This window comes from Cygnus atratus, chromosome 18, assembly GCF_013377495.2.
Source record: "Cygnus atratus isolate AKBS03 ecotype Queensland, Australia chromosome 18, CAtr_DNAZoo_HiC_assembly, whole genome shotgun sequence".
NCBI lineage: Eukaryota > Metazoa > Chordata > Aves > Anseriformes > Anatidae > Cygnus > Cygnus atratus.
Genome location: NC_066379.1, coordinates 6,051,102 through 6,074,896, shown reverse-complemented (window position 1 = coordinate 6,074,896; position 23,795 = coordinate 6,051,102). Strand labels below are relative to the sequence as shown.

Here is a 23,795-nt window from a genome sequence, read left to right as displayed (position 1 = left end):
TTCTTACCTGGTGTCATACCTACGTCCTTTGTGATTCATGAACACAATGCAGAGATTAAGCCAGGAGAGCAAAGAACAGCACAGGGACATCTGTCTAAAGGATAAGCCAGGTAAGGAGCCAGGCTTAAATGCAACTTGGAGTCAAACTGGGTGGAGAAGGTGTGGGAGGAGGATCCAGGTGAGTCTGGTCAGACTAATTAAGACCAATTAGTGCAGTCAGGGCCCTGATACCCTTTGCAAGGGGATGACAAGGGAGCAATGCTATGGGAACTGCTTAGGAAAGTGGTGCTAAACTAGCGCTCCCCACTGCTCTGGCACTGTCCCATTTTCTCAGTCCTAGCAGAGCTGGTCCGAAGGGAATTTGCCAGCATTGTTCAGCCCCTGTCCCTGCCCCAGGTCTCAGGAGTCTGTTTTCAGGTGCTCGGAGAGCTTGGTTTCCCCTGGGTCTGTCTGGGCTCGAGGAAGGGATCGGAGCAGGGGTTTAATTTGGGTGCTCCTGCAGCCTGCTGGAGCAGGATGGAGACATCAGGACTGAAGCTGGGGTAGGAGCAGCTCCGTGCCCAGCTCCTTGCCCCAAGCGACTCTGCAGCCCAACAGCCAAAATGTCACCGAGTTTCCACTGCTTTAAATAAAAGAAAGAAGATACGCACTTCCTCTGTGAGATTCTATCTGTCAGTCTGCTAATCTTGGTGCCTGGAACAAATTCAGCTAGCCTCAGAAGCAATTTGGGAGCTCTGAGGTGTTTTGCACCTCGGTTTCCAAGCACATGGCCTGCCCCAAAACTGCTGCTGAGATTCCTGGGTTTGGGACGGGCTCGCAGAGCCGTGACACCAGCACATGGACGTGCACAGGGCGTGAACTCAGCCACCTCCACTGCCCCTTGAGGGCTGTGAGTGATGGCTGACAAGTGACATCCCGCAGACAACAGCACTGGGCCAGGCTGCACCACTGGGGCCAGTGCCTAAAGCAGAGCTAAAGCTGGGGGCTCTGCTCGTAGCTGTCCGAGTGACCTTGGGAAAGTCACCTGGGACACAGCACAGCCTACCCGGGAGAGGACTGCAAAGCAAGCCCAGATCTAAGGATGAAAAGGTACTTAAAAAGTTACTTATAAAGGTGTTTACCAAGTGCTTTGCTTTCCTACCCCCAACAGACACTGAGTGACCCTTAAAAATTTTACCGCCCCCCCTCAGTTTACAGTAAATGCCTCACCTCTGTGCATGCAGCCTGTTTTACATTCATAAAATCCACACCCGGCTCACACCGGGGCTGAGGTGAGGCGGCAGGAGGATGCTGCAAGCCGCGCAGCAGGATGCAGAGACCTAATGTACCGTGAACAAGAAACTTTCCTCCAGTTCCCCTCCCTGCTCCTGAGCCGCAGGCATCCCCTGGGCTTTGAGCCTCCCCCAGCAGCCAGAGTCCTGATTTCCCCACAGCACCCTGCTGCTGTGTCCCCATCCTGAGCGGTTTTAGGCAAAAAGGGTGCTGCTCTGCTCCCCACAGAGGTACCACCAGCCACCAGCTCTTGCTGAGCCTGATGTAGAGATATCATCGTCATTCGCAGACTAAGTATAAACCTCTTCCTAGGAGATGAATGCCCTGTGCCCTGGGTGTCTCAGCATGAATTGCTGCCAGCAGCCCTGTTGTGTGTCCTCATCCCAGCAGCTGCTGGTCCCCCATCACGGCTGAGGGAAACCGAGGCGTGGAAGGTGGGAGACAAGCACTGTGCGAGCACTCCTGGTGCAATGCCACAACCAACAGGTGCTGGGACTGCTGTGTCACAGCTTGGGAAACCCAAGCTTGAACCCCAGTGTCTTGGGGGTCACTGGAAGAAGAAACAAAATTCAGACCTGAATAAGAGAACAACTGGCAGAGAGCAACCAGAAACTGAAACCAGCCATGTGCTTTGCTCCCCCTTGTCCTGCTCGGGACACCCACCTGTCCCCACGATGGGGCTGATGCCATAAGCCCCACAGCAGGACGCAGAGACCTAACGTGCCGTGAGCAGGAAACTTTCCTCCCGTTCCCCTTCACACACTGGGACAGGAAGCACCTTTGCACTGGTTTGCCTGCTCCCTACCCCGTGCGCTGTTTGCAGTAGGCACCCAGGTGTGTCTTTTGCTGCAAACTTCAATCCAAATCCTGACACGATTAGCACGAGACGAGCACGTGCTTGTGAGGATCTGACTCCGCATTTTTGTTGGCCCTGATCTTCAACGTGATTGATGCTCGACACCGGGAGCAGGCTGAGAAGGCAGCACCAAAGTGAGCAGCAGCACAATGCATTTGCCCTGCCTGTCCTGTCCAGCTACCCTGGGAAGGGTTAAAAGGCGGTTTTGCGGAGCTGCTGCTGCTGTTCTCGGGCACAGCCGGCCGAGCTAGGCTGGAACAAACCCGTTCCTTCACTTGTGTGCAGGGAGAAGGGGGTGAGGAGGCCACGTGGCCCTTGGCGGCGCATCTCCGGGGCTCTTGCAGCAAAAAGCCCAGGAGATCCTGCAGGTCGGGCTGCCGAGGGGAGAAGGTGTCCCACAGCTGGATGAAAGCCACAGCAAGCGTGTGGCCCCCTGGGACAGCCCACCCCAATGAGCACAAGGACACACAAGGGGAGCCAGGGCTCCAGAAATCTTCTGCTGGACAAGCTCAAGTGTTGGACAGGGCAGCTGGGAACAGAGAGGAGCTGTGCTTCTGCCTTTTTTTCAGGTTTGCTGTTGCCGGGGAGAGGTTTTAGGCTGTCATCCAGCTAATTCACACCAGCGAGACAAGCACTTGAATTAGTTGCATTATCTGCACCCAGCTAAAGTGGACAAAGGATTAAAGTGTGCTGAGCACCACCACCGTGATTTGCATGTTAGAGCCCCTTCCCACGGGCCCCCTCAGCTTGCAGCCCCCCCCCCCTTTTTTTTTTTCTGGCTGTGAGCCAGCCGGCAAAAGAGCCCTGTTTACAGAAGTGATGCCCGGGTTAATATTGCAGAAGACTTCATCAAAGCTTTTTAGTCGCTACTGAAGCAGAAGTATCTAACCGTGGGCAATGAGCTGGCCGGGCTGCGCACGCAGGGGATGATCCGCCCGTGCTGCGCACACAACCGCGCGCTGCTGGCCCTTCGCTTCAGCCCGAGGTACGAAACTTACTCTCATAAGCCTGCCACCATGGCAAATTTGAAATAATGAGCAAGGACAAACTATTATTCATTTTTAAGGCTGCACGCAACATTCAGTTGTGGCTATTGTTTTAGGGGAAAGGCATTATTTGAGTACTAAATAAATATTGCACTGTGCAGTGACCTTAATGGCACTTTTCTTGAGCTCATCCAGCTGCCAAAGATTTTTTTTTAATGTGTGTTTATTCATGTGGAGAGGATGGGGAGTGCTATTGCTATATATTTCATGCTGCTGGTCTTGAAGAAATCAAACCTGGGATCTCTCAGAAGCAGCTCTACCAAGGTAAAGCAAAAGCATATCTGAGATCGCTGGATCCTAATTAATTAATGGCTTTTGAAATGTTTTTTCAGCACTAGCACTTTGAACTATACACAGGAGCAGTTGTCATAACAGGTTCACACTGAGCCCTGCTGCACCATGCAAGCTTTATGCGTTTCTATTTTTCTTGGCATTTGCAGAGTTTTTCGTTCTCCTCTCAGTGTGAGGACTTGGTGACCTTAGCAATTGCCAGCAAGGGGAATCCATATGATGAAAGCAGGTGAAAGGGAAAATAAGGGTGGGAACTAGGTAAGACCAATTCATACCTCAGAGGAGGTGTGGTCCCATTCTGTACCTGGCTGTGCTCGCAGTCTTGTGCAATATAAAAGGAGAAGGCAGGCGTTTCTCAAGTAATCTGTTGCCAGGATCCTGTAACCCTTCTCTCTGTAGGTCCGTTCCCTGGGCCGAGGGTTGCATGGTAGCTGCAGTCGCTTCCCCAGCAGGCCGGCCTGGGAGGAGAAAGCAGCCATCATGTCCCAAAGAGGAGCATGGGGAGCTGCCAAGCCCCAGGACCGGGGCTGGGCATGGATGGTGCTGCTTGCCACAGTGCTGCTGCAGGGGCTGACGCTGGGCTTCCCCTCATGCATCGGCGTCTTCTTCACGGACCTCCAGCACGAGTTCCAGGCCTCCAACAGCGAGACGTCATGGTTCCCGTCCATCATGGTGGCCGTGCTGCACGGAGGCGGTGAGTAAAGGCCGTGGCAAATGTCCGCTGCTGTCTCTTGAGGTACCAGTGCTGACGAGAGGCCGTTATGAGGGTGCTTTTAGCATTTCCCTGAGGAGGAAGGTGAAAGGGACTGGGAGGTATGGCTGGTTGGCAGCACACAGGCATCTCCCAACTGCTTTGATCCATGCCCACAGAGTCCAAAGCCAAGTGTCTGCAGACACCACGCTCCCCTTTGCCATTCTAAGAGATAACCAAGACCTTTCTCCAAAGGTGAAGGTGAGCTTGGGCTCCTCCTTCCATCCTCTCTCACATAACCCCTGTGTTCTTCAGGGCTGAAAAGCTGCCCCATTTGAGCCCCTCCAGGCTGCTGGCACAGGGTTAAAGCAACCCCTGGGCGGTGGTGTGGAGCACACGCCCCAGCAGGTATCAAGGTGAGGGCAGCTGGTTTAGTGCAGGATGCAGGTCAGGCAGGTCTCCAAGTGAAGGGGGACGGAGAAGGGTGGTACATTGCTGACAGGGCACCAAATCACCCCTAGAAAACTAAGCACTGTTCTTTCCCCAAAGAAACTGTGGGGGCTGCACAGGACAGGGTACCCAGAGCCACATCCAGACTGATAGCTCTGCATAGAGGAGAAAAACACACCCAGCAGCTCGAGGACCTCCCAATGAGCAGTCCTGTCTTGCTGCTGACCCCTCCACATGCAGCTTCCATGCTTGTGTGATAAACAGATTACTTGAACCCCACCTAGCAGCAGGGAGCAAAGTATCTACCGCTGCTCGGGTAGATGAGCTGCTCCCTTAAGTTCATTCCTGCCCCTTTCCAATACTGATTAAAGGTGACACTACAGTATGGGGGTGGAAATATAAAAAATAAAAGCAGAGTCATGCTGATGTGACAGCTATGATGGGTTCATTGTCTCCTGGGTAGGACTTGGCTGACAGCATGACAAGGGGAAAGAGTTTGCACCTTAGCAGAAGCAGCTGGTCCAGAATAGCAAGGCACAGACAGAAAGAGACCTCAGAGGAAGCAGCTGTGGGAGGAATTGTCACTGCAGTTTGGCAGAAATAGAGCAGTGTCTTGGGTCCTCGAATTCGGAAGCTGCTGGGCATTCCCTGTGCTGGCTTCCAACCCCTGTGGCCCAGCTGCTGTTAGTTGGAAGGAGCTGAACAGGAGCTGGTGGCTCTGGGAAATGGTCTGAAAAGCAGCTCAGTCCCAACGAGACGGGGAAGGACAAGCCTGGCTGCATCTGCAAGAAAATATCAAGTCTCCTATTTTCTATAATAAAGTAATTTTTTTGTAGGAGGCTGGGACCACAGTGAAAGGTAATATAAAGACAGCCAATAAATAGATCCAAAAGTTATAAATGACACGAGGAATGAATAGCCTTGTGGTGATTATATTCACTAATAGAATTTGTAAGAGCATAACCAGTGGATTACAGGAGCATTGTTACTTCACTTGCTAGTTGCATCTCCTATTGCAGGCTCTTACAGCAGAGGAGAATTTGTTCTCACCCCACAATAGCTTAAATTGGGACTAACACAACTGTAAGAAGAAAAAAACAATGAAAAATTAGAGATAAAGGACTCCCTCTCAGGCCAATGATTTTTGCTGCAACTTCTGACCTTCTTTGCAGTGGTCCAGGCTTTGTTTGATTCAGGTTCTCAGGTTGCATCCATCACCTTGGTATTTAAACCCTTTCCAAAACTGTTTTCTGCTGTGTAACCAGGATCTCTTAAAGATTCTTCTCACTTTCCTTCTCCTTTACTCTTAATTCAGAGGACCTGAAGGGAAAAATAAATATTTGTTGCAAAAATAGTAAACAGCAAGAGAAACGGACAGAGTGCTCCGTTCTCAGAGTCATCAGCTGAGTGAGAAGCTCCATGCAAGAGAGCTAACCTCAGCTCAGCAGAGATGTGCAAGGAAACAGGGAAGGGCACAGTGTGAAGAATAGCACTTAACTTAGTAACGCAAACATATCTCATTACCCATGCAACGTTCCTAGTTAAAAGCCATTACTAATTTTTTGTTATAAGAATCATTTGAGACACCTCAGGATCCTATGGCTGACTCCAAAGCGGGAAATACAAGAGTTCAAGCCCTTATAGGCTCCTCCTTCTAGATATTCATGCAAACATAACTCTCTGGACTTGCACTAGTACAAATGCAGCAGTTTTGTTGGAAATATCTTTGCAAAGAAAAGCACAGAAGCCCCAAGCAAGCAATAATATTTGAAACCTAGAAAGCAAGTTAGCAGGAATAAGTAATGAAAAACAGGATTTTTTGAGCCAATCCCATGATTTTGGCATGTTTGATTTATGATTTCTGGCTACTCAGGTTGGTTAAACAGCAGTACCATCCTTAATCTCCTCAGCGGGAGGAAAAATAATGCAGTCACCGGTTTGCTGAGCCTGGTGAATACTTCTTCAAAGGCCAGTTGAATTCCAAGGTGAAAATCTCCCAAGCAGATCAAAATACAGACAGCTGCAGTCCTAATTTTAATAACATTCCTCTACTTGCTTGACTACGTGGATTTTATTTCCAACCAGGTGTTGTTTTAGGTCACAAATATGCCACAGGTTATTTTCCCCACAGATTGATTCCTAATCCTGAGGCTTGCAGTCATTCTGAATTTGCTTACATAACCTGACGTGTTAGGAAGAGGGGGAAAAAAAATAAAACCTGCAAAAGCATGAGGATCCTCATGGGAACACAAAAAGAAACAACTCTACCTTCAGAACCTCCTCTAACAGAGAAGCATGTTTTCCATTGACAGGTCTGCAGGTCTTAACTAATCTCCTCCTACCCCAAAATGAAGCACACTAAACCCATGACATTATCAAACTGGTCATTTATCCCAATATCATGGAACTCACCAAAAGCCTATGAAAATTACAGAATTAACTGACCTTAAACACATATCTCTGTGCCTATTTGTTCATTGCTTTCTCTGATGAAACAACTTAAGTCCTGCTTAGAAAAGCCTACCAGCAACATATGCACACAGTAAGACCCAGGTTTCTGCTCCAGAAGAGCAGACCCAGGCCCACCAGGAGCACCCAGGTCTTGCCCTTGCCTCTGCGTTGTTTGTGCATGTTCTGCTCCTAGGCTTCGTCCTCTTGGAAGTGGACACAGTCATGCCTACCCAACCCTGGCCAGGTATGCCAGGACAGGCATGTGCAAAGAGCCGCACTGACAAAAAACATCTTATTTTCATGGGGAGATGACTTGCAGGACAGCTGCAAGACTCCACAAGCTGGAGCTTGGATGCCACAGCCTGAAGCTTAGACTGATTCCGATGCAGACATGAACATGCTTCCAGCTGTTTTCAAGTGATCTTCTTCAAGGACAATCTTCTTTCTCCCATTCTTGATCATTTTCAGAGTCAATCTGCCTTCTGTTGCAGGGAATTTCACCTATGTAGCAGGACGCCAACAGCAATTGGCAAGATTTTGTGGCAGAATATTTGAAAAACACAGCAAAACGAGAGTGGAAACATGCAAGCAGAAAATACCACCCACTCAGCCTCTCCTACTCAGGGGCACAGAAATCCAAGTCCTCTCCCTTTTCAAATCGTTCCCAGAACTGATATCATAAGAGAACAGAATTACACTTGAAGGTCCTTTTTCCATTCCATTTCTGAGAGTTTTACCGAAAATCCATCACAGGGAAGCTTAGGAATCCTACTTCATGACCAAAATCCAAGCACAGGAGCACTCCCTTCATGTGCCAAGCTGACCAAGCACCTTGGAGGATCAGGGAATGTGTTTTCTGTTTCTGGCTCCCCCACTGCATTGCTGCTGGGACGATCCTCAGGGACTCTAGACTAAACCGTTCGATAACTGCAGCAGTCTAGCAGCTATGAAATAATTCCTCCTCCTCTAACTGTCTCCCTTTTGCTTCTCTGACTGCTCCCAGGACCCCTCTGCAGCATCTTGGTGAAGCGATTTGGCTACAGGTTTGCTGTGATGCTGGGAGGCCTGCTCAGCAGCGTGGGCATGGTGTCCAGCTCCTTCTGCAAGTCCCTTGGCCAGCTTTACATAACAGCTGGCCTCATCACTGGTAAGTACTAAGGAACAGCAGGAAAACACAGCTGCTGCCCTTTATTTGAGAGCTGGGAAGTGGTGAGAGTCCAGACTAAGTGCTCACGTTTTTCACTCAGCTGTGAAATAGGATAAATCAAAAGCCCCACAGCTCAGCAGGAATTGCATGCTGGATAGGCTTGCCCTTCACACCCCTTTAACACACCTCGCCCAGCCGAGCTCACTGGAAAGTGCTTCTCTCTGGAAAAGGTTACAGGTCTCTAAGGGGTGAAGTGGAGAGCCAACATGTCTGTTCTCTTTAGGAGCTTCACAGCCTTTTGTCTTTGAAAAGGGGAGTTTTTCCATCTTGAAACGCAATGTGTTGGGACAACATCCTTCATAAGTTCCTTGGGCTTGGGTTTCACCACTCCCTATCTGAGGAAATATGGAGTCATCTTTTTCTAACAAAAGAATGTGTTGGTTTTGAACAGAAGTAACAGATGGGAACTTTTCCTTTCCAAATATTTCTCCTATGTAACTGTTTTTCAAGCCATATTTTCTTCTAACACAGAGAAATGAAATTTTGCAGCCGAGTCACTTTGGGACCAAGCCTTTTGGCTCTTGTAAGCTAAGCTGTGTTTGCTGCATGGAGAAAAAAAAAAGAATTAACTCCTTGGGCCCTGAAGAAAGTGTCAGGAAGGCAGCACTGCCTGCTGTATGCAGTAAAAAAATAATTTTTCTAATGAACTATTCCATAACGATCATAAGCATTGCAGTGCAGCCCAGACAAACATCACCTTAGATCAGTGTATTTAGTATTCCTGAGAACACAAGGAGTTAAGTTTATACACAATACCCTTCTTTATCTCTAGTGTGGGGTTACTGAGTATTAATCACTGGAGGTTGTGCAGCCTGGCAGGTGAGGATATGCCTAGTGGTAGATGAAGTCATCTGTGAGTACCCCATGGAGCTGGGCTCTTTTCACCCTGCAAGACACCGCAGAGGGATCCCGTGCTGTTGTTTTTCTCTTTCCTTCATACCTTTAGGTCTGGGATCATGTTTCAGCTTCCAGGCAGGAGTGACTGCACTGGGCCACTACTTTGTGCGGTGGCAAGCGTTGGCTAACGCCATGGCATCCACTGGTGTCTCTCTTGGTTTCACGCTGTGGCCACTGCTTTCTCAATACATGCTGGATGAGATGGGCTGGAGAAACACTTTTCTTATCTTTGGAGGAATACTATTAAACTGTTGCGTCTGCGGAGCCATTATGAGACCAGTGCAGCTTGCTTCAGGATCACTAGTGCAGTTACCCAGGCCTGGAGAGGATTCAGGGAGAAGAGCAGAAGAGGCGCAGCTGTCCAATGGAGCATCTTCTCCCCACCTAAAGTACCAGCAGCAAAACAGAAAGATTGCATGCTTCCAGATGCTGCAGAAGTACCTGGCTGTTGATATCTTCTGTCAAAACAAAGGTTACCGGATTTACACTATCGGAGTGACCTGGATGATGATGGGGTTTGTGTTACCCCACGTCTACCTTGTACCTTACGCCATCCAGAACGGGGTGGAGGAACACAAGGCAGCCCTCCTCATCTCCATTACTGGGTTCATCAACACTTTCATACGCCCTTTGACAGGACTGCTTTCGGGACACAGAATCTTCACAGGAAGACGCATCTACCTGTTCAGCCTGGCTGTGCTCCTCTGCGGGCTGAGCAATTTCATTTGCATTATTTCAGCTGAGTTCAGCGTGCTCATTGTCTACTGCGTCATCCTCAGCATAGCCACGAGTGGCATTGGGGCACTCACCTTCCAGGTGCTGATGGATGTGGTGGAAATGGACAGGTTCTCAAGCGCTCTAGGGCTCTTCACGGTCCTGGAGAGTATCACTCTCCTCATTGGACCCCCTCTCACAGGTGAGAAAAGCTATTAAAGCAAGCTGGAGCAAAAACAGCTTTTTTAGACACTGGTGACAAGTGTTTGGGAGCATAAAGAAGAGGAATGAGGGAGTTTCTAAGTCCACACAGGCAGGTGAGTTATGTAAAGGGAGCAATATAAAAGGGAGAGTCAGAAAGGAATGATCAGCCCCATCTCACTGCTGAGCAAGGGTCATTTCTGTAGCAGCCCAAGTGTCACTGAAGCAACTGCAGACAGTGAAAAAGTTCCCCATTTGGCAGGCAGCTTTGATAGGCATGAGAATGACGAGAACTTTTTCCCTGAGTGGCAGAACACAGAAAGGAATTACAGTGGTATGATCTTGTTGTTTTAGAATTCTTTCACTGCTTTGCTAGTCTGCATTCATTTATCTATGAAGTCTCAAGAAATTGTAAACATCCCATTAAACACATTTACTCTGATCAGAAGTATTACCAGCTCAATATAATTGAAGAAGCTTATAGAAAAAGGCTCTTCTACTCACTTTTCTTTCTGTGTTCTGGAGCGTATTCATTTTTCTCTGGAGACAAGGAAGGGAACTAGTTGTGGCCCCCAATCCAATAAATTATTCACCGATTTCACAGTTCACTCCAAACACCACTAATTGACCTGTCCGAGACACACCTGCTCCTGCTGTGCAGCAGCACATTCAAAAGACTGACAAACAAATGTGAACCTGAGCATGAATCCTCTATTCAGGTTTTAGTTCCTTCCTCCAAACAATGAATTGTGTCTCATCCAGCAGGAAAATATCTATCCATTCTAAGAATGGAATAATATGCACCATACTTAATAGTATTTCCGGGGAAAGCATGTCAGCCACTTTTCTCAAAGTGCAAAACAGATCTTTTCTTGGACATCTGTGATGGAAGAGGCAGATAGGCAAAAACAAGGTACAGTAAGAAAAGCTCAATTTCTAGAGACCTAAAATCTATTAAATAATTACTTCCATATAAATAAGCAGCCTTTAAAGGAGTCATATGTTTTACCTGAATATTACCTTTCAGTATCCAGCATTAGTGTTAAATTACTCACTTGATATATCACCCTTCTAAATGTTTTACATTGAGGTACTTAATGTTTATTGTAATGCCTGCTGTGCTGTGATTTTTTCTCTCCCCAGTTACACACTTTTAGAGACAAGTCTTCAGCTTATAGACCCCAACATGTCATTTTTGTGAGAGATTTCTTTCTTTATTTGTTCTGTTTTTTGACCTGGAATGTAACAGGGTCACTCGTTCCAAAATCCAGCAGCTGGCACAGGGGTCCTCTGCTGAGTAAACAAAGTGAATCAGCAGGTTGGAAAAAAGTTACAATTTTGTTTCTTTGCTGATTTCTCTGTTTACTGGGAAATACTTTATATAGAAGCAGAAACACCACCTGAGTGGTGAGTGCAAACAAGCTCTAGAATCTGGAAAAGAGAACTTAACTCATCTATGAATGCTTATCTTTTGTATATGGCAGTTTGCTGAATTATTTAGGTCTAATGTTTCTGTGAATGCCATACAGTTGTCTTTGGTATGCATCTCTTCTATGACTAAGCTGTGGTTTCCATTTCAGGTCTCCTGGTGGACATAACTAATGATTTCCACTATGTCTTCTACACCTCCAGTTTCCTCCAGATATCAGCTGCACTGTTCATGGGGCTCAGCTTCTGTGCTCTGGAAAAAAAAAGAAATTTGAAAGAGACCACAAAAGTACCTTTGGATAATCCCTCCAGATATCAATACAATGACACGCCAACTGAACCGCAGCCTGAAAGTCAATCCACTCCAGTCGTCATGTACGTCACAAGCATATGAAAAAAAGAAAAAAAAAAAGGAAAAAAGAGAGGAATACAAACAATCACGTGGCCTGTACAAAGCTACACAAGCCCTGGCACTGATGGCAGAGAAACCGAGTGTGTGCATCCCACAACTATCGTCGTCCTCCTGCCCTGTGCTTCCACTCGGTGGGGCCGTGTCAGGCTCCACGCGAGCAATGCAGATCTCGGGCTGAGCCCAGCGCCGGCCCAGGAGCCAAAGCACACACATCTCTGTGCTTTCCTAAAGCAGGCTGTGGGGTAACAGCCATGGCAGCCAGCTTGAGAAGCGAAAGCCACGTTGATTCAATTGGTCTAAGTCGGTGCCTTTCAGAAGTCACCGATATTTCATGTACACATTTCAGCTTTAGCACTGGAAAATACATATTGATGGCTATGCACAATGGTAGTTCTTTCACAGAGTAATTACACGCCTAATCTGAACATAAAAATTTGGTGCAGGTTTATATGAACTTTCCTGGTAGCCTCTCACATTGTGGGGGGGACAAAACAAACACTTTCAATTGGAAGTGTGTCGTTATTTCCCACATCTCAAAACATTATATGGAGGCTGCCATATGGGTCACAGAACTCAGGCAAGTCTCTAGTAAGATCAAATATTTTTCTCCTTATGAGGTATATGAGTTCTTCATATCAAAGGCATTTTCAAAGCCTCAAAGGGTCAACTCCAGAGCATCAAAAACAAAGACCCAAACCTTACAGCGAGTGCTTTGCATAACTAGTGGTATTTCTAGTGCTTCCTGATGTATCACAACTGGGGATTCATGGCTTGTATAAATACATTTCTTTCCAGCATCAACTGGGACACTTTTTTTTTTTTTTTTTAAGGGGGACAGGTGGAGAGCACGTCATAGAAGGTGTTAGTAGACCAGAGATTGAATGTATGCATCCTTATCCTTATATAGTGCCAAATCCTTGTATAAATGCATTTAGATCTTTAGTCTTAGACTCGTAGACTTATGTATACCATCATTCTCAGCACAGAGAAGTTTGCACAAGTATAACTTACATGTCAAAAAGAAATCAATGTGGAAAAATATACTAAGAAAAGCCAGTGTTAACTTTCATATCCATGCAGTATTTTGACTCTAAGTGGCTTTTCCTGCCACACTCCTGGGAGTTACACTTGTAAGCACTGACATGAGAGTTGCATCAGCTGCTGAATTCCCTCAGGATCAGTTCAAATTTCAAACTGTTCATATTTCGTATCTCTCCTGATCTAAACAGATATCTCACAAAGTACTGGAGCTGAAGATTACTCAACATAATAGAACCTCCAAAAGATAAAATCATACAATGTCAGTGAAACGGAAGAAGTAACACCTTTCAACTCAAAAGCTGAACCAGCAGCATCCAATTCAACTTTAACACTTAATCTTGAGAACTGTTGTATCAAAGTCTTAGCAACAAAACCAGTTTTCATTAGAACTGTGGACTCCCCAGAAAAACAAACAAACAAACCAACCACAATAAATAAATAAATACATAAATAAATAAAACCAACACATGAAGCCACTGGAAAATTGATTCCAAGGCTTTCCAAGACTAATGGTTTCTCGGCTATTATTTACAGTTGAAGAAGCATCAGCCCTTCAGAATGGTTCCTCCTTCCACATCTCAGAAGCATCCATCTCAGTAGTGCTTTAGGATTACTAAGTGTGAGAGTCAGCACAGGCAGGCAACAGGAACAACCACAGACTTGCAGCTAAAATGCAAAAAGTAGATTTATTCTCATTACCTCGCCAACCAGGGGATCCTCGAAGCAGCACCAAGCAGAGATACACGAGCACAGGCACACAAGAGGGAACACAGGAACTGCTAAACAGGGTCCATGCTAGGAGACCACCAGCCTGCTGGTTTCACATGTTTTTATCAAGAGTTTGCTCAGTTTTTACCACTATGCTGCGATTCTCACTGTCCTTCTTTGATCTTCTTTGTACCAAGGCTGGGAGCTCAAGCACATCCGATAGGGCACCTCCAACTCCACCAAACACCTATATTATCTACGCACAAATGTGTTACTTGTCCAACATACAGAGCACAAACAGCAGCAGACATAATTTATATGTTTTTCTACATTGCTGCTCCCTGGACTTCACACATTCCCAGCTGCAAGGTCACTTGAGTGTATTTACAATCCTCCTCGCCAATCTTCTATTCTGATCCCATCCTCCTTGCCAATCTTCTACTTTTAACCCATTCTTCCCAATATTGAGTCAGTATGCTTTGCATTACTTAAAAAAGATGACTGCCGAGAGACATACATATCTAATCTCTAATCATGTGTTTATTAACTTGTGCAATGCTTATATTGTCTATAACTGCAAAGTGAACAGGGACTGGTACCTCTCAGCTCATCAAAACAACTGCAATACTTTCCTAGGAAAAATGATGGGTCTTTCCTCCTCTCATCAAAATAACCCAATGTAGAAGGATTAAGTCTCAAACCTCTTCTACCTATTGCAAATGAAACAGCTAAGCAGCTGAACAGATTGATATTATTTTCTTTATATAATTCTTAAATCTGAAATTCTGTTTACCCTTTCACATTCCCTTTTTGTACTCTGCCAGAAATACAGCACAATATTGCCCCAAATCATCCCACTGCTACAAACGTCTTGGGCAAAATAGGCAAGATCAAAACATATCCCAGGAAAACAAAGAATAGTTGAATTAGCAATAGAATGCATCTCCTGTGCAGAGGCGCTGCTCTGTCTGCAATGCTTTAGCCCTAGTCAGCCCATAAGCAAGTAAATAAATAGTCTAATGCATATTTGCAAGATACAGGGTAAATAAAGGTACTCACCAACTGGAGCTGCCACACAGAGATCAGTTCCTCCTGCACCATGGCAAAGAAATCTGTTTTGACTATTCCCTAGTTGTACACAGTAGTGCAAGGCAATTTAGGACAGAAAGTTAGCGTTCTTTACAGAGTGGCTTTTTGATACTCCCAGACTCAATGCTCGGGTCACTGGGAGTTATTTGCAGAGGCAAAGAGATGTTTCTGGGAAGACAAAAAGTTTACAAATCTGCTACTTTCACTTTTTTCATCTTGTTGTCCAAGAACTTTCTAACAGCTTTACAGAACTCAATCTGCCTGAAAACAGGGTTATCTCCCATGGTTACTTTACATGTACTCTTTAGTAGCAATCTGCAACCCCCAGGTTAGAAACAAATCTTGGACAAAGAACAGGTTAACACTTAAGGCTGTGCTTCCGCAAGTGAGTAAGATGACTGAGCTGCCATAATAGACAAAATAGCTCCCTGCTTCCTCCTCTCCTGTTCCATGTCTCTCCTACCTCTCTTTTCAACCTGAACTCCCCAGATGCCTTGAGCAGCTTTGTAATGCATAATTAAGGGGCCACGCATACTGAGCATGCTACAGTATAATAAATATTCCCCCTCAGAACATTAATACTCACTCCGTAAGAATCTTGAGGCCCAGAAGAAAAATAAAGTAATAAGAATTCCTTTCATTAGTTTAAGGTTGTCCCATTATGCAAGGCAACCACAGCCTAATTACCACCACCCCCTGAAGCAGGTGTTTTTTTGTTTGGTTGTTTTTTTTTAAATAACCTTCAGACAACAAAATAATCCCAGACTTAATGATAGGCAAATGCTAGTACCTCAGCCTGGTTGAAAGCCTACGAGAATGAGCAGAGCAAGAAAAATTAGCCAGAAATAAATAAACCTTGCCCGATCCCCTCATATCCCTTCCTGCGCCCTTTGTTGTTAAAAGTATCATTAACCTTGCAAGCTAAGCATTTTTTTGCACCGAGCACCTTTCCTTACTGCTATGAAACATTCACCAGGAAGTTCACTCTGAAATATTAGAAGATTATGACCCTTATAAACCTTAGATACTCTGCCAATGTGATTCTTGGAAAAGTTTAATTAAAAAAAAAAAAGAGTCATGGTAACCTTACAAACTCTAAAACACCTCAGAAGTGCAAAATCACTTAAATGAAGAATTTAGCATGCTGTTTACAGGCCTAGTTAGTAATTGTGAGAAAAGAAACATACCTACTAGACATGAAAATTGATCAAATTCTAACTGTGGTGGGTGTGCTATCAAAGTACACCACTGTCACTAGACCAGCCCCTGAATCTGTGACTGTCCCAGCTATATTAGCCCATTCTGTGCTAACTATTCTGGCTAACAGCAAGCAGTCAGAGCATTCAGACTATTAAACAATATAGGAAGTATCACCTGAGTAAACAGTCTGAGTAAGAGGGCTACATACCTACTACCAAGTGATCTTTCTGGATGATCAGGACAAACTCCCTGCAGCAAGCCAGCACACAGACAAGCACACAGCTTGTAACAAAGCTCGTCGTATAAGCAGTACTAGCACAACCTGACTCCTACAGAAAACCTCTGAGGAACACAAAACCCAAGGAATGCTGTCAAACTCTCCTCCAGGAGGCAGCTCCAGCACATCAAATTAAATGCAAAACGTTCCTCACATCTCTAAACCAGTTAAACTCAAAACAAGACGAAGGCTAGGAGGATCAGAGCAAACAGTTCCCAGAAAGCCGAGCACGAGTTTTCCTCTCCCCCTGGTTACTTCTTGCCACACACTGAATAGCGTGACCTGGAGAGTACAGTTTTCAGAGATGCATCACCTGAAACCCAGCCAGCACAGGAACAAGCTGTTTGCAAACACTGCTGTCTGTGCAACCAGTTCAGAGGAGGACAAAGTTTCTACTGGTTTTGTGCCTGCAAAATTATACTGACTGACCACAAATACAGTATTTGTGTACAGACGCTATTGCGTTTTTCCTCTTTAAATGCTCTGGTTTTCAGTCCTTATTAGTCAATCCCAGTATCCTTAACCACTTTCCTTTGTATTGGGCTAGCTTGTCTGCCTTTGCCTTCTCTTCTGCTTTCGCACATTAGTCACACACTAGTACACATTAGCAATGACAGATGTGGCTTAAAGTATGTCAACACTTACAAATGCCTACATTAAAAGAGATGTGCTAATATGTTAACATTCTAACGTGGAAGTAGTTTGTAGCACCACCATTGCTTGTTTTCATATAGGTACACATATGTGCACCCGTGCATAGGAATTATAAGAGTTAAATTATAAGTTGAAGTTGCTAGCCTAGCCTAAACTTTTATACCAGGTGGAAATGAATACCTCGACTTCCACATTCCCTGACTTCCCACACCACTGCAACGCTAAAAGCATTACTGCATGCAGTGCAGCTTCTTTCTTCCTCCTTCTATTTAATGTGGTCGTGGGCAGACAGTTTACTACACCCAGCTGTGTGGTAGGAGTGATTATCAGCCCAACATGCTTGTCACTGATGCCATGTATTTGGTGGATCAGACCACGTTCAATTTCCTTTCTGTGAAAATCAAGTACTCAAGATAATACCAAAAACATCTGTTCAGACTGCTCCCTACTTTATCTACAAAAGAACCTGTAGTCATTTAATTGCCTCAATAAAATCAGGGCAAATTTCTGCTGAGCCTACCCCCAGTGCATGGTATTTATGTACCTTCACTTAGGGATTTCCACAAAGTGAACCACGTTTGAGTCCACTTGTGGTGCACGTAATGGCGTTTTAATTAGAACTACCCTTCTTCAGAATCACCTAATTGCTCTGCGTTTAGACCAGGATGTTGTACAACCAGGGAGGAATTACCTGCTACCGTTTTAAGTAGCTCCTTCATTGCTTTATTTTTTTTTCCAGGTAGTTTACCTTACCGTGCATGAGAAGTGCTTAAAAACCCCAAATTTCACCAAACACAAAGTGAAATACCGAGACGCGAGTTTATTTATTTGCAGTTATCAGTAACAAGTAACACGGCTCCATCGGTTTCCAGCCCGGACACAGGGACTGAGCCAGCGCCTCCAACATCCCCGACCCCCTGCCGCGGAGGAGGAGCCGCGGCCGCCGGTTGAGGAGAGCGACGCCCACAAAATGGCGGCCACCGCCTGAGGACAGCGACGCCCACAAAATGGCGGCCGCGCCTTGCCCGCCCATCCCTCCTGCGGAGGACCCCGGTAGGGCTCAGCTGGGCGCGGAGAGGCTTCGTCCCCTGCCCCGGCGTCATCCCGGCTCTTTCCCGTGTGTGGCCGGGCCCTGGCCGTGTGTGTGCGTGGTCCACCGCGGTGCCCGCCTCCCCCCCGGGGAGGGGAGAGCAAAGCACCGGTCTCTCTGCCCCCGAGCTCGTTGGGGAGCAGCGGGATGGAGCTGGGGAGGCTGGAGTACCTGCAGGCCCTCGTCACCGAGTTCCAGGTGACGGACAGCTCAGGTAACCCCACGTTTAAAAGTTTGAGCTCCATTGCTTGCTAGTCTTTATGTCACACGTGGCAGGTGCCTCTGGCACCATCTCCTCCTTCACATGATGCTTCTCCCTTGCAGAGGCCAAGGAGCAGGTGCTGGCCAACCTTGCAAACTTTGCCTACGACCCCAAAAACTATGAGTATCTCCGGCAGCTTCAGGTCCTGGATCTGTTCCTCGATATGCTGACTGAAGACAACGAGACCCTTGTGGAGTTTGCTATTGGTAAGAACTGCACCTGAGTACCTTCATAAAAAACCCATAGGGGAAAGGAATGACAGGAGCTGGGATGCCCATCCCAGCACTGCCATGCAGCATCCACTCTCACCCCAGGTTCAAGAAGGCAGGCGACAGTAGCTGTACTGCATTCTGGCAAGCCCTTGGTTAGTGGAAAGTGAGTGGAATGGGGTAAGAGGAAATGACTTTAAGGGCAGTATGTCTCCTCCATTTTAATATAGCTGCTGTGCTTAAAAAAAAAACGATGCTTTCTGGAAAGGATTTTATTTTTTAAGACTCTTAAGAAAACACTAGCTGACAGCAGTACAGTGCCCTCTAATGACATACAGGGGGAGGAATGTTCTCGTAGAAAATCTCCAGGAAGAATAAAGAAAACGGCCCAGGAAGCAACTAAAAGTTTTCCAACCAAATCTTACAGAAAACCTGGATACGTATTTTTGTATTAGAAAACATGGATCGGCAAAATATTGGTCAGCACTTAAGAGATCAGCACCTGTACTCAACTGGATTTAAGGAAACAATTTCTATTACCACACTAAGTTGGAAAAAAAAAAAAAAGGTTATGTAAGATAATTAATACCATGTTGCAATTCCTGAGATGTAGAGTATTTGTCTCTTAGTGTTCAGGAAAAATATCTTTGTGTACTGCCTTATAAAAAGGAGGAAAGATTGAATGGCCATCCAAGGACAACCCCGTGCAAGTGTCTAACAGGGCAGGATCAGATTGTGTTAGTGTCAATAAATATAAACTTATAGAATACATTCAGGCTGTTGCCATTTATTCCCAAATGAAGTGCCCAATTCCCAAACAGGGAAAAAAAGGCAGAGGGGAGCAGAGAGAAGAGTGCATCCTATTAAGTGTGCAGAAAGAATTTGTCTTGCCTGTGTCAGACACTGTCTTTTGCTGTTTCAGGTGGTCTTTGTAACCTGTGCCTGGATAAAACTAACAAAGACTATATTCTGGAGGCCAATGGGGTAGAGCCCATAATAAATTGCCTCTCCAGTTCCAACGAGGAGACCGTCATGTCAGCAGTCACAACGCTGATGTACCTGACAACACCGCAGTCCCGCCAGCAGACCACAGCTCTCCCAGTGGTGGAGTGCATGCTTCGCTTCTCTCTCTCAGCCAGCAGACGGCTAAGCAATCTGGCAACTGTCTTCTTGGAGGATTACTGCACACCTCTGCAGGTGGAAGAGGCTCAGAACCTAAGCAAGCACACAGCAGTAGGGATTCCTCTCCCTAAGGACTGAAGATACCAGAGCATTTGGGAGCTTTTAATGGGGAGGCCTCCCTCTGTTTTCCCAGGTCTCCACTTTCTGGTCAGCAGGTCAAGAGCATAGTGAGAACAATGGAGTGGGAAATTGGTCAGACGAGTGCTGGATTTTAGTTATTAATAAAGAGGACGATACAGCACTATAACAGGCCATGCATAAACTGCAAGCAAATATTTAAAATAAAACAGGTTGTGGCTGTTGGACAGCAGGTTGCCAAGTGCAGCTTGCACAAATAATCCTTCTTAGCAATTGTATTTTTCTGTTTGGGTTATTGGGCTGACATCCCCTCCAGTTCTTGGCTGGTTTTGCTGCAGCTCCCCCCTTCGTCGTCAACTCAAATGACCTTGAAATGTCACATAAACTTCATTCTTCCTGCAGAAGAAAGATGTTTCCCTGCCCAAGCAATTTGTAATTTTATTACATTGCTTTGGTACTGAATGTTCCAATCCAATCATCATGCCATAGGCTAGTAACTTACTACACAGAACAGGTTGCAGCTATCCTGTAAATTGGGAAGTGGAAAGTTATGTGTCTTTCATTACCACTGGTGAGAAAGGTGAAGATTGAAAAAAGGCTCATGGCACCTTGGCTCACAAGAACAGCTGTCTTGTAAAACCTTCTCTTAATAAAACATTAACTTAAATGCTGTGTAAACAGTTTTGTATAAACTCATAAATATTTCTCTACAGCACTTGCAGTCCAGCCTTTGCCCACTCACTAACACACATGGGCCAGAAATCGAAGCCAGCTTGGTCTCCTTTCATTGTCAGCCAATCAAGCAAAAGGCAACCCAAAAGCCAGGGTGGCTAAACACATAAAATACAGGGTTTGGTTGTTGACGACAGTGCTCCCTGAAAGACAACAACCCGGTGCCTGTGCAAGTTCCAGAGCTTTACTTCCTCTTTTTCCCTCTCTGCTCCCAGTCAGCCCAAAGTACACAGGAGTGAGCTTAAAAGCACAAAAAAAAATGTGCTTGTCTTACAGTATCTCTTCATCAATAGCAGACATCAGGAACAACTCTATAGAGATTAGCTGAATGCAGGACAAGCTTCCAGACACACGGAGAAGACTCGGGATGTCTAATGAGGGCAGCTCACTTCATTTTATAACCGTTTCACCCCAGTAGCACCCCTGCCCTGGTCACAGTGCCCTGCTTCCTGGGGCTGGGTTTCCCTGCCAGCTGATGACCTGGTTATTACCCTGGCTGTGGGACCAACCAGCACCCCGTTTTTGCATTACTGCCTGCATTTGTTTTCAATTTTCAAATGCACAGATAAGACATTCTTGTGCCTTTTATTATTAGGAAGTCCACTGGCTTGAGTCCAGCTCTGGTCAGTTAACTTTAAGAATTGCAGACCGATGACCGTTTGGTGGCATCTCTGCCGGACCCAGCACACGAGGCACCGCGACAGTTCTCCCTCGGCAGCCACCATCCCAGCAGCACTTGGGGCTGAGCACACCTCCAGGCCTGCGTCTCATTCTCAGACAGAGAGGTTAAGCTTCCAGTATCTCTTCTTCTACTCTAAGACACGCAAATCTTACCTTTTCTAGGGTCATACGGAGAACTTCAGCGGTGTCAAGCTAGCATTTTTCCACAGGCATTAAAGTCTTACGTTCCCACGCCACCAAATAGGGCGAAAAGCTTAGTTCTTGCAAGTATTCTTCAAAGGCAGGCTGGCACCCTCTGCTTAGCAATTGTACAAGAATTGCTTTTATCGTCCAGCTGATGATGTCCCTGTTCTATCACCAGTGGAATATGAACACAAAAAAAAAACCCTTTCCAATTAAGCAGCGATGAGTACTCAGCATTAAAGAAATCTCTCAAATGATGGTGCTCACTCAGCTGTCAAAATTTACAAATCCTGGTAAAACAGCAGACAGAAAGTTGGAAGCACTGCCGGAATTCACACGCAAATCAGAAGAGGTTAAGGAGTCTAGGTGAAGACATGGCAATAAGACCTACCCAGCTCTTTATTTCCACACAAGGCCTCACTGATCTCAGCAACAATTCCTTGGAGCTCTTCCCAAGGAGATTTGATTACAGAATCAGTGTCTGAAAAGCTTGTGTCTGAAATCTCCTTTATCCTAGAGCAAGACAACAGAAACTGGCAACTTTCCACATCACAAAAAAAAAGTCTGGCTTTGCTGGGAGAAGAAAGAAATTTGATTTGATGACTCTGAGAACCAGAAGACATTTCTCAAAAACAAAAACAAACAAAAAACAACACACCAAACAGCAAAAGTAAAAAACCAATTTTCTTTCTCATTCTCATCCCACCCTTGCTCTGTCTTTTGGAAGAACCATGTGCCAATTCTCTGAAGCCTAGTCAAGCCACTGTCCCCATAAGTTTGCCTTAGGAAGTCAGCTGTGTAAAGTAGGAGAGCTACCACATCAGATCAGCCTGGAGGTTTGTTTAATCTAATTTTCTGACTTCAGAGTAAGTTCCAAAAACTCTCAGGAACAGCTGCCCAGGCGAGTGACTTCTGGTGACTTCCATTAGTGAGATAACAGCTTGGACACAAAGCTAGGAGACTTACATCTGTGCCTAAGCTTTCCCATTTTCAACACTTACAGTAATTCTAAAAATTCTTCCCACTGCTGGAGATGTTGAATCATTTTTTGAAACTGTCTGGGGACAGGTTTTACATCCTAAACACGTGTAAGATAAATCCCTGCCAACGAAATGGCTACACACCTCTAAGCGCTTGGTTCAGGCAAGTACCATAAAGAAAGTCTTGAACAAAATGCCTTCTAAATAAAAAGGCTAAGGATTTACAGTGTGAAATTAATGATCAATTTACGATAAAACCAAAAGAATAACCAAACAGTTAAGCAAGTAATGGATTGGGTTTCAAGAGACACATGATAAGCACCGGCAAAGCACAAACAACACTAAGAGGGCACCACATAAATCATTATCACAGTGCTTCCAACCCCCAAACACGAGGGTATCTTAACACCTCTGATGTTCCTGGACAGCCCTAGTAGACACCTGTCACAAAGAGCTCACTGTGTGGCTGATCCCAGTCCAGATTCTGTTTCCCTGCACAGACACGTGGCCCCGCAGGCTCTCGGTGCCTGTGCAGAACTAACAAGGTCTGTATTTTTAACCAGCTGTGTTATTTACATAAAACTTGTAGGATCTTTGCAAAATTATTGTTCCGCCAAATGTACCTAAAACTGCCCAGACATCCAGAGGTTACTGAAGAGGGAGATGGACATGAATACATAGACCTAATTTCCTTATGAAGCCCAACTAACAATGAACAGCAAGATAAGAACTTTCTGCCCCTGCTGATCTGCGTGGTACTCAAGCCACTTATCTGGTTATTTCATTGACACATGTAGAGTCTGGGAACAAACAGGATGAGCATGAACCAAATTAGGAAATAAAGGTGTCAGAAATAGAACTGAAACATTCACATGATCATGATCCCTTAAATTACTTCCATTTCTTTCTTGTCACAGTACACCTAAGTGAGACTCATAAAATGAACAGATACCTAAACACTACTCACTTCAGCAATAAATTGTGTCCGTTTATATAAAGCAAGAAAGAAAATGTCTACTGCCTGTATTTACTAGTTCCAGAAGTGTCAAGCATCAGCAGCCATGGGTCAGAGCTCAGTCAGCTTGGAGCCTGTGAAAATACTGTCTGGACCCAGCACCCCAGTTTGTCACACTGCTGCAGAAGCCAGCACCTAGCTATGGAACAGGAAGGAAATGGATGGGAGTTGTCACTTCTTAGAAATAAAAAAGAAATAAGTTACATGCTCAGTGCAGGATCTTAAAAGTTAACAATGAACTTCTCAGGGAAAGCATATGGCACAGCCTGGATCAGCACCTATCCAGCTTCCTTACAGAGTCCCAGTTGTCCTGTGGTAACAGGAAGGAAGCACAAATCTGGATTCACCGTATTTATAATTTTGCCTTGCAAATAACTCTGCTATTCATTCAGTCATTAGCAAACATAATGGAAGCTAAAAACAGCAGCAATTTGCACAGATATAGGGTGCACCTCAAGCCTTTTACATATTTTTCCAGATCACTTCCCTACTGTGCAC

The 23,795-nt window shown here is 45.6% G+C and overlaps 2 protein-coding genes and 2 long non-coding RNA genes across 4 annotated transcripts; 2 read left to right on the top strand and 2 right to left on the bottom strand.

Annotated features, from left to right (window-relative positions):
• Positions 1-3,836: 3,836 nt before the first annotated feature.
• SLC16A5 (solute carrier family 16 member 5) lies at positions 3,837-11,898 on the top strand. Its single transcript, XM_035558660.2, has 4 exons — positions 3,837-4,159; positions 8,061-8,204; positions 9,211-10,077; positions 11,657-11,898. The coding sequence occupies exons 1-4, from the start codon at positions 3,946-3,948 to the stop codon at positions 11,896-11,898; spliced, it is 1,467 nt and encodes a 488-aa protein (XP_035414553.1). The 5' UTR covers positions 3,837-3,945.
• LOC126913519 (uncharacterized) lies at positions 4,134-11,024 on the bottom strand. The gene is made up of 3 exons (XR_007708968.1): positions 10,581-11,024; positions 5,768-5,926; positions 4,134-4,249 (listed from the first exon to the last, which is right to left on the bottom strand). It is a non-coding gene; the product is annotated as an uncharacterized LOC126913519 (long non-coding RNA).
• On the bottom strand, positions 11,635-14,918 carry LOC118253851 (uncharacterized). Its single transcript, XR_007708967.1, has 3 exons — positions 14,725-14,918; positions 13,490-13,921; positions 11,635-11,757 (listed from the first exon to the last, which is right to left on the bottom strand). It is a non-coding gene; the product is annotated as an uncharacterized LOC118253851 (long non-coding RNA).
• A 2,943-nt stretch (positions 14,919-17,861) lies between these two features.
• ARMC7 (armadillo repeat containing 7) lies at positions 17,862-20,371 on the top strand. The gene is made up of 3 exons (XM_035558659.2): positions 17,862-18,189; positions 18,300-18,443; positions 19,369-20,371. Exons 1-3 carry the CDS (start codon positions 18,123-18,125, stop codon positions 19,704-19,706), a joined length of 549 nt encoding a protein of 182 aa, XP_035414552.1. The 5' UTR covers positions 17,862-18,122; the 3' UTR covers positions 19,707-20,371.
• The last annotated feature ends 3,424 nt before the right edge of the window (positions 20,372-23,795 follow it).

Bases quoted from the DNA above. Each gene is read 5' to 3' on its own strand.
- SLC16A5 (XM_035558660.2), top strand. From the start codon at position 3,946: ATGTCCCAAAGAGGAGCATGGGGAGCTGCCAAGCCCCAGGACCGGGGC. The intron at 8,205-9,210 runs GTAAGTACTAAG...TCATACCTTTAG, and splicing joins AACAGCTGGCCTCATCACTG to GTCTGGGATCATGTTTCAGC. The intron at 10,078-11,656 runs GTGAGAAAAGCT...TTTCCATTTCAG, and splicing joins CATTGGACCCCCTCTCACAG to GTCTCCTGGTGGACATAACT.
- ARMC7 (XM_035558659.2), top strand. From the start codon at position 18,123: ATGGAGCTGGGGAGGCTGGAGTACCTGCAGGCCCTCGTCACCGAGTTC. The intron at 18,190-18,299 runs GTAACCCCACGT...TCTCCCTTGCAG, and splicing joins CCAGGTGACGGACAGCTCAG to AGGCCAAGGAGCAGGTGCTG. The intron at 18,444-19,368 runs GTAAGAACTGCA...TTGCTGTTTCAG, and splicing joins CCTTGTGGAGTTTGCTATTG to GTGGTCTTTGTAACCTGTGC.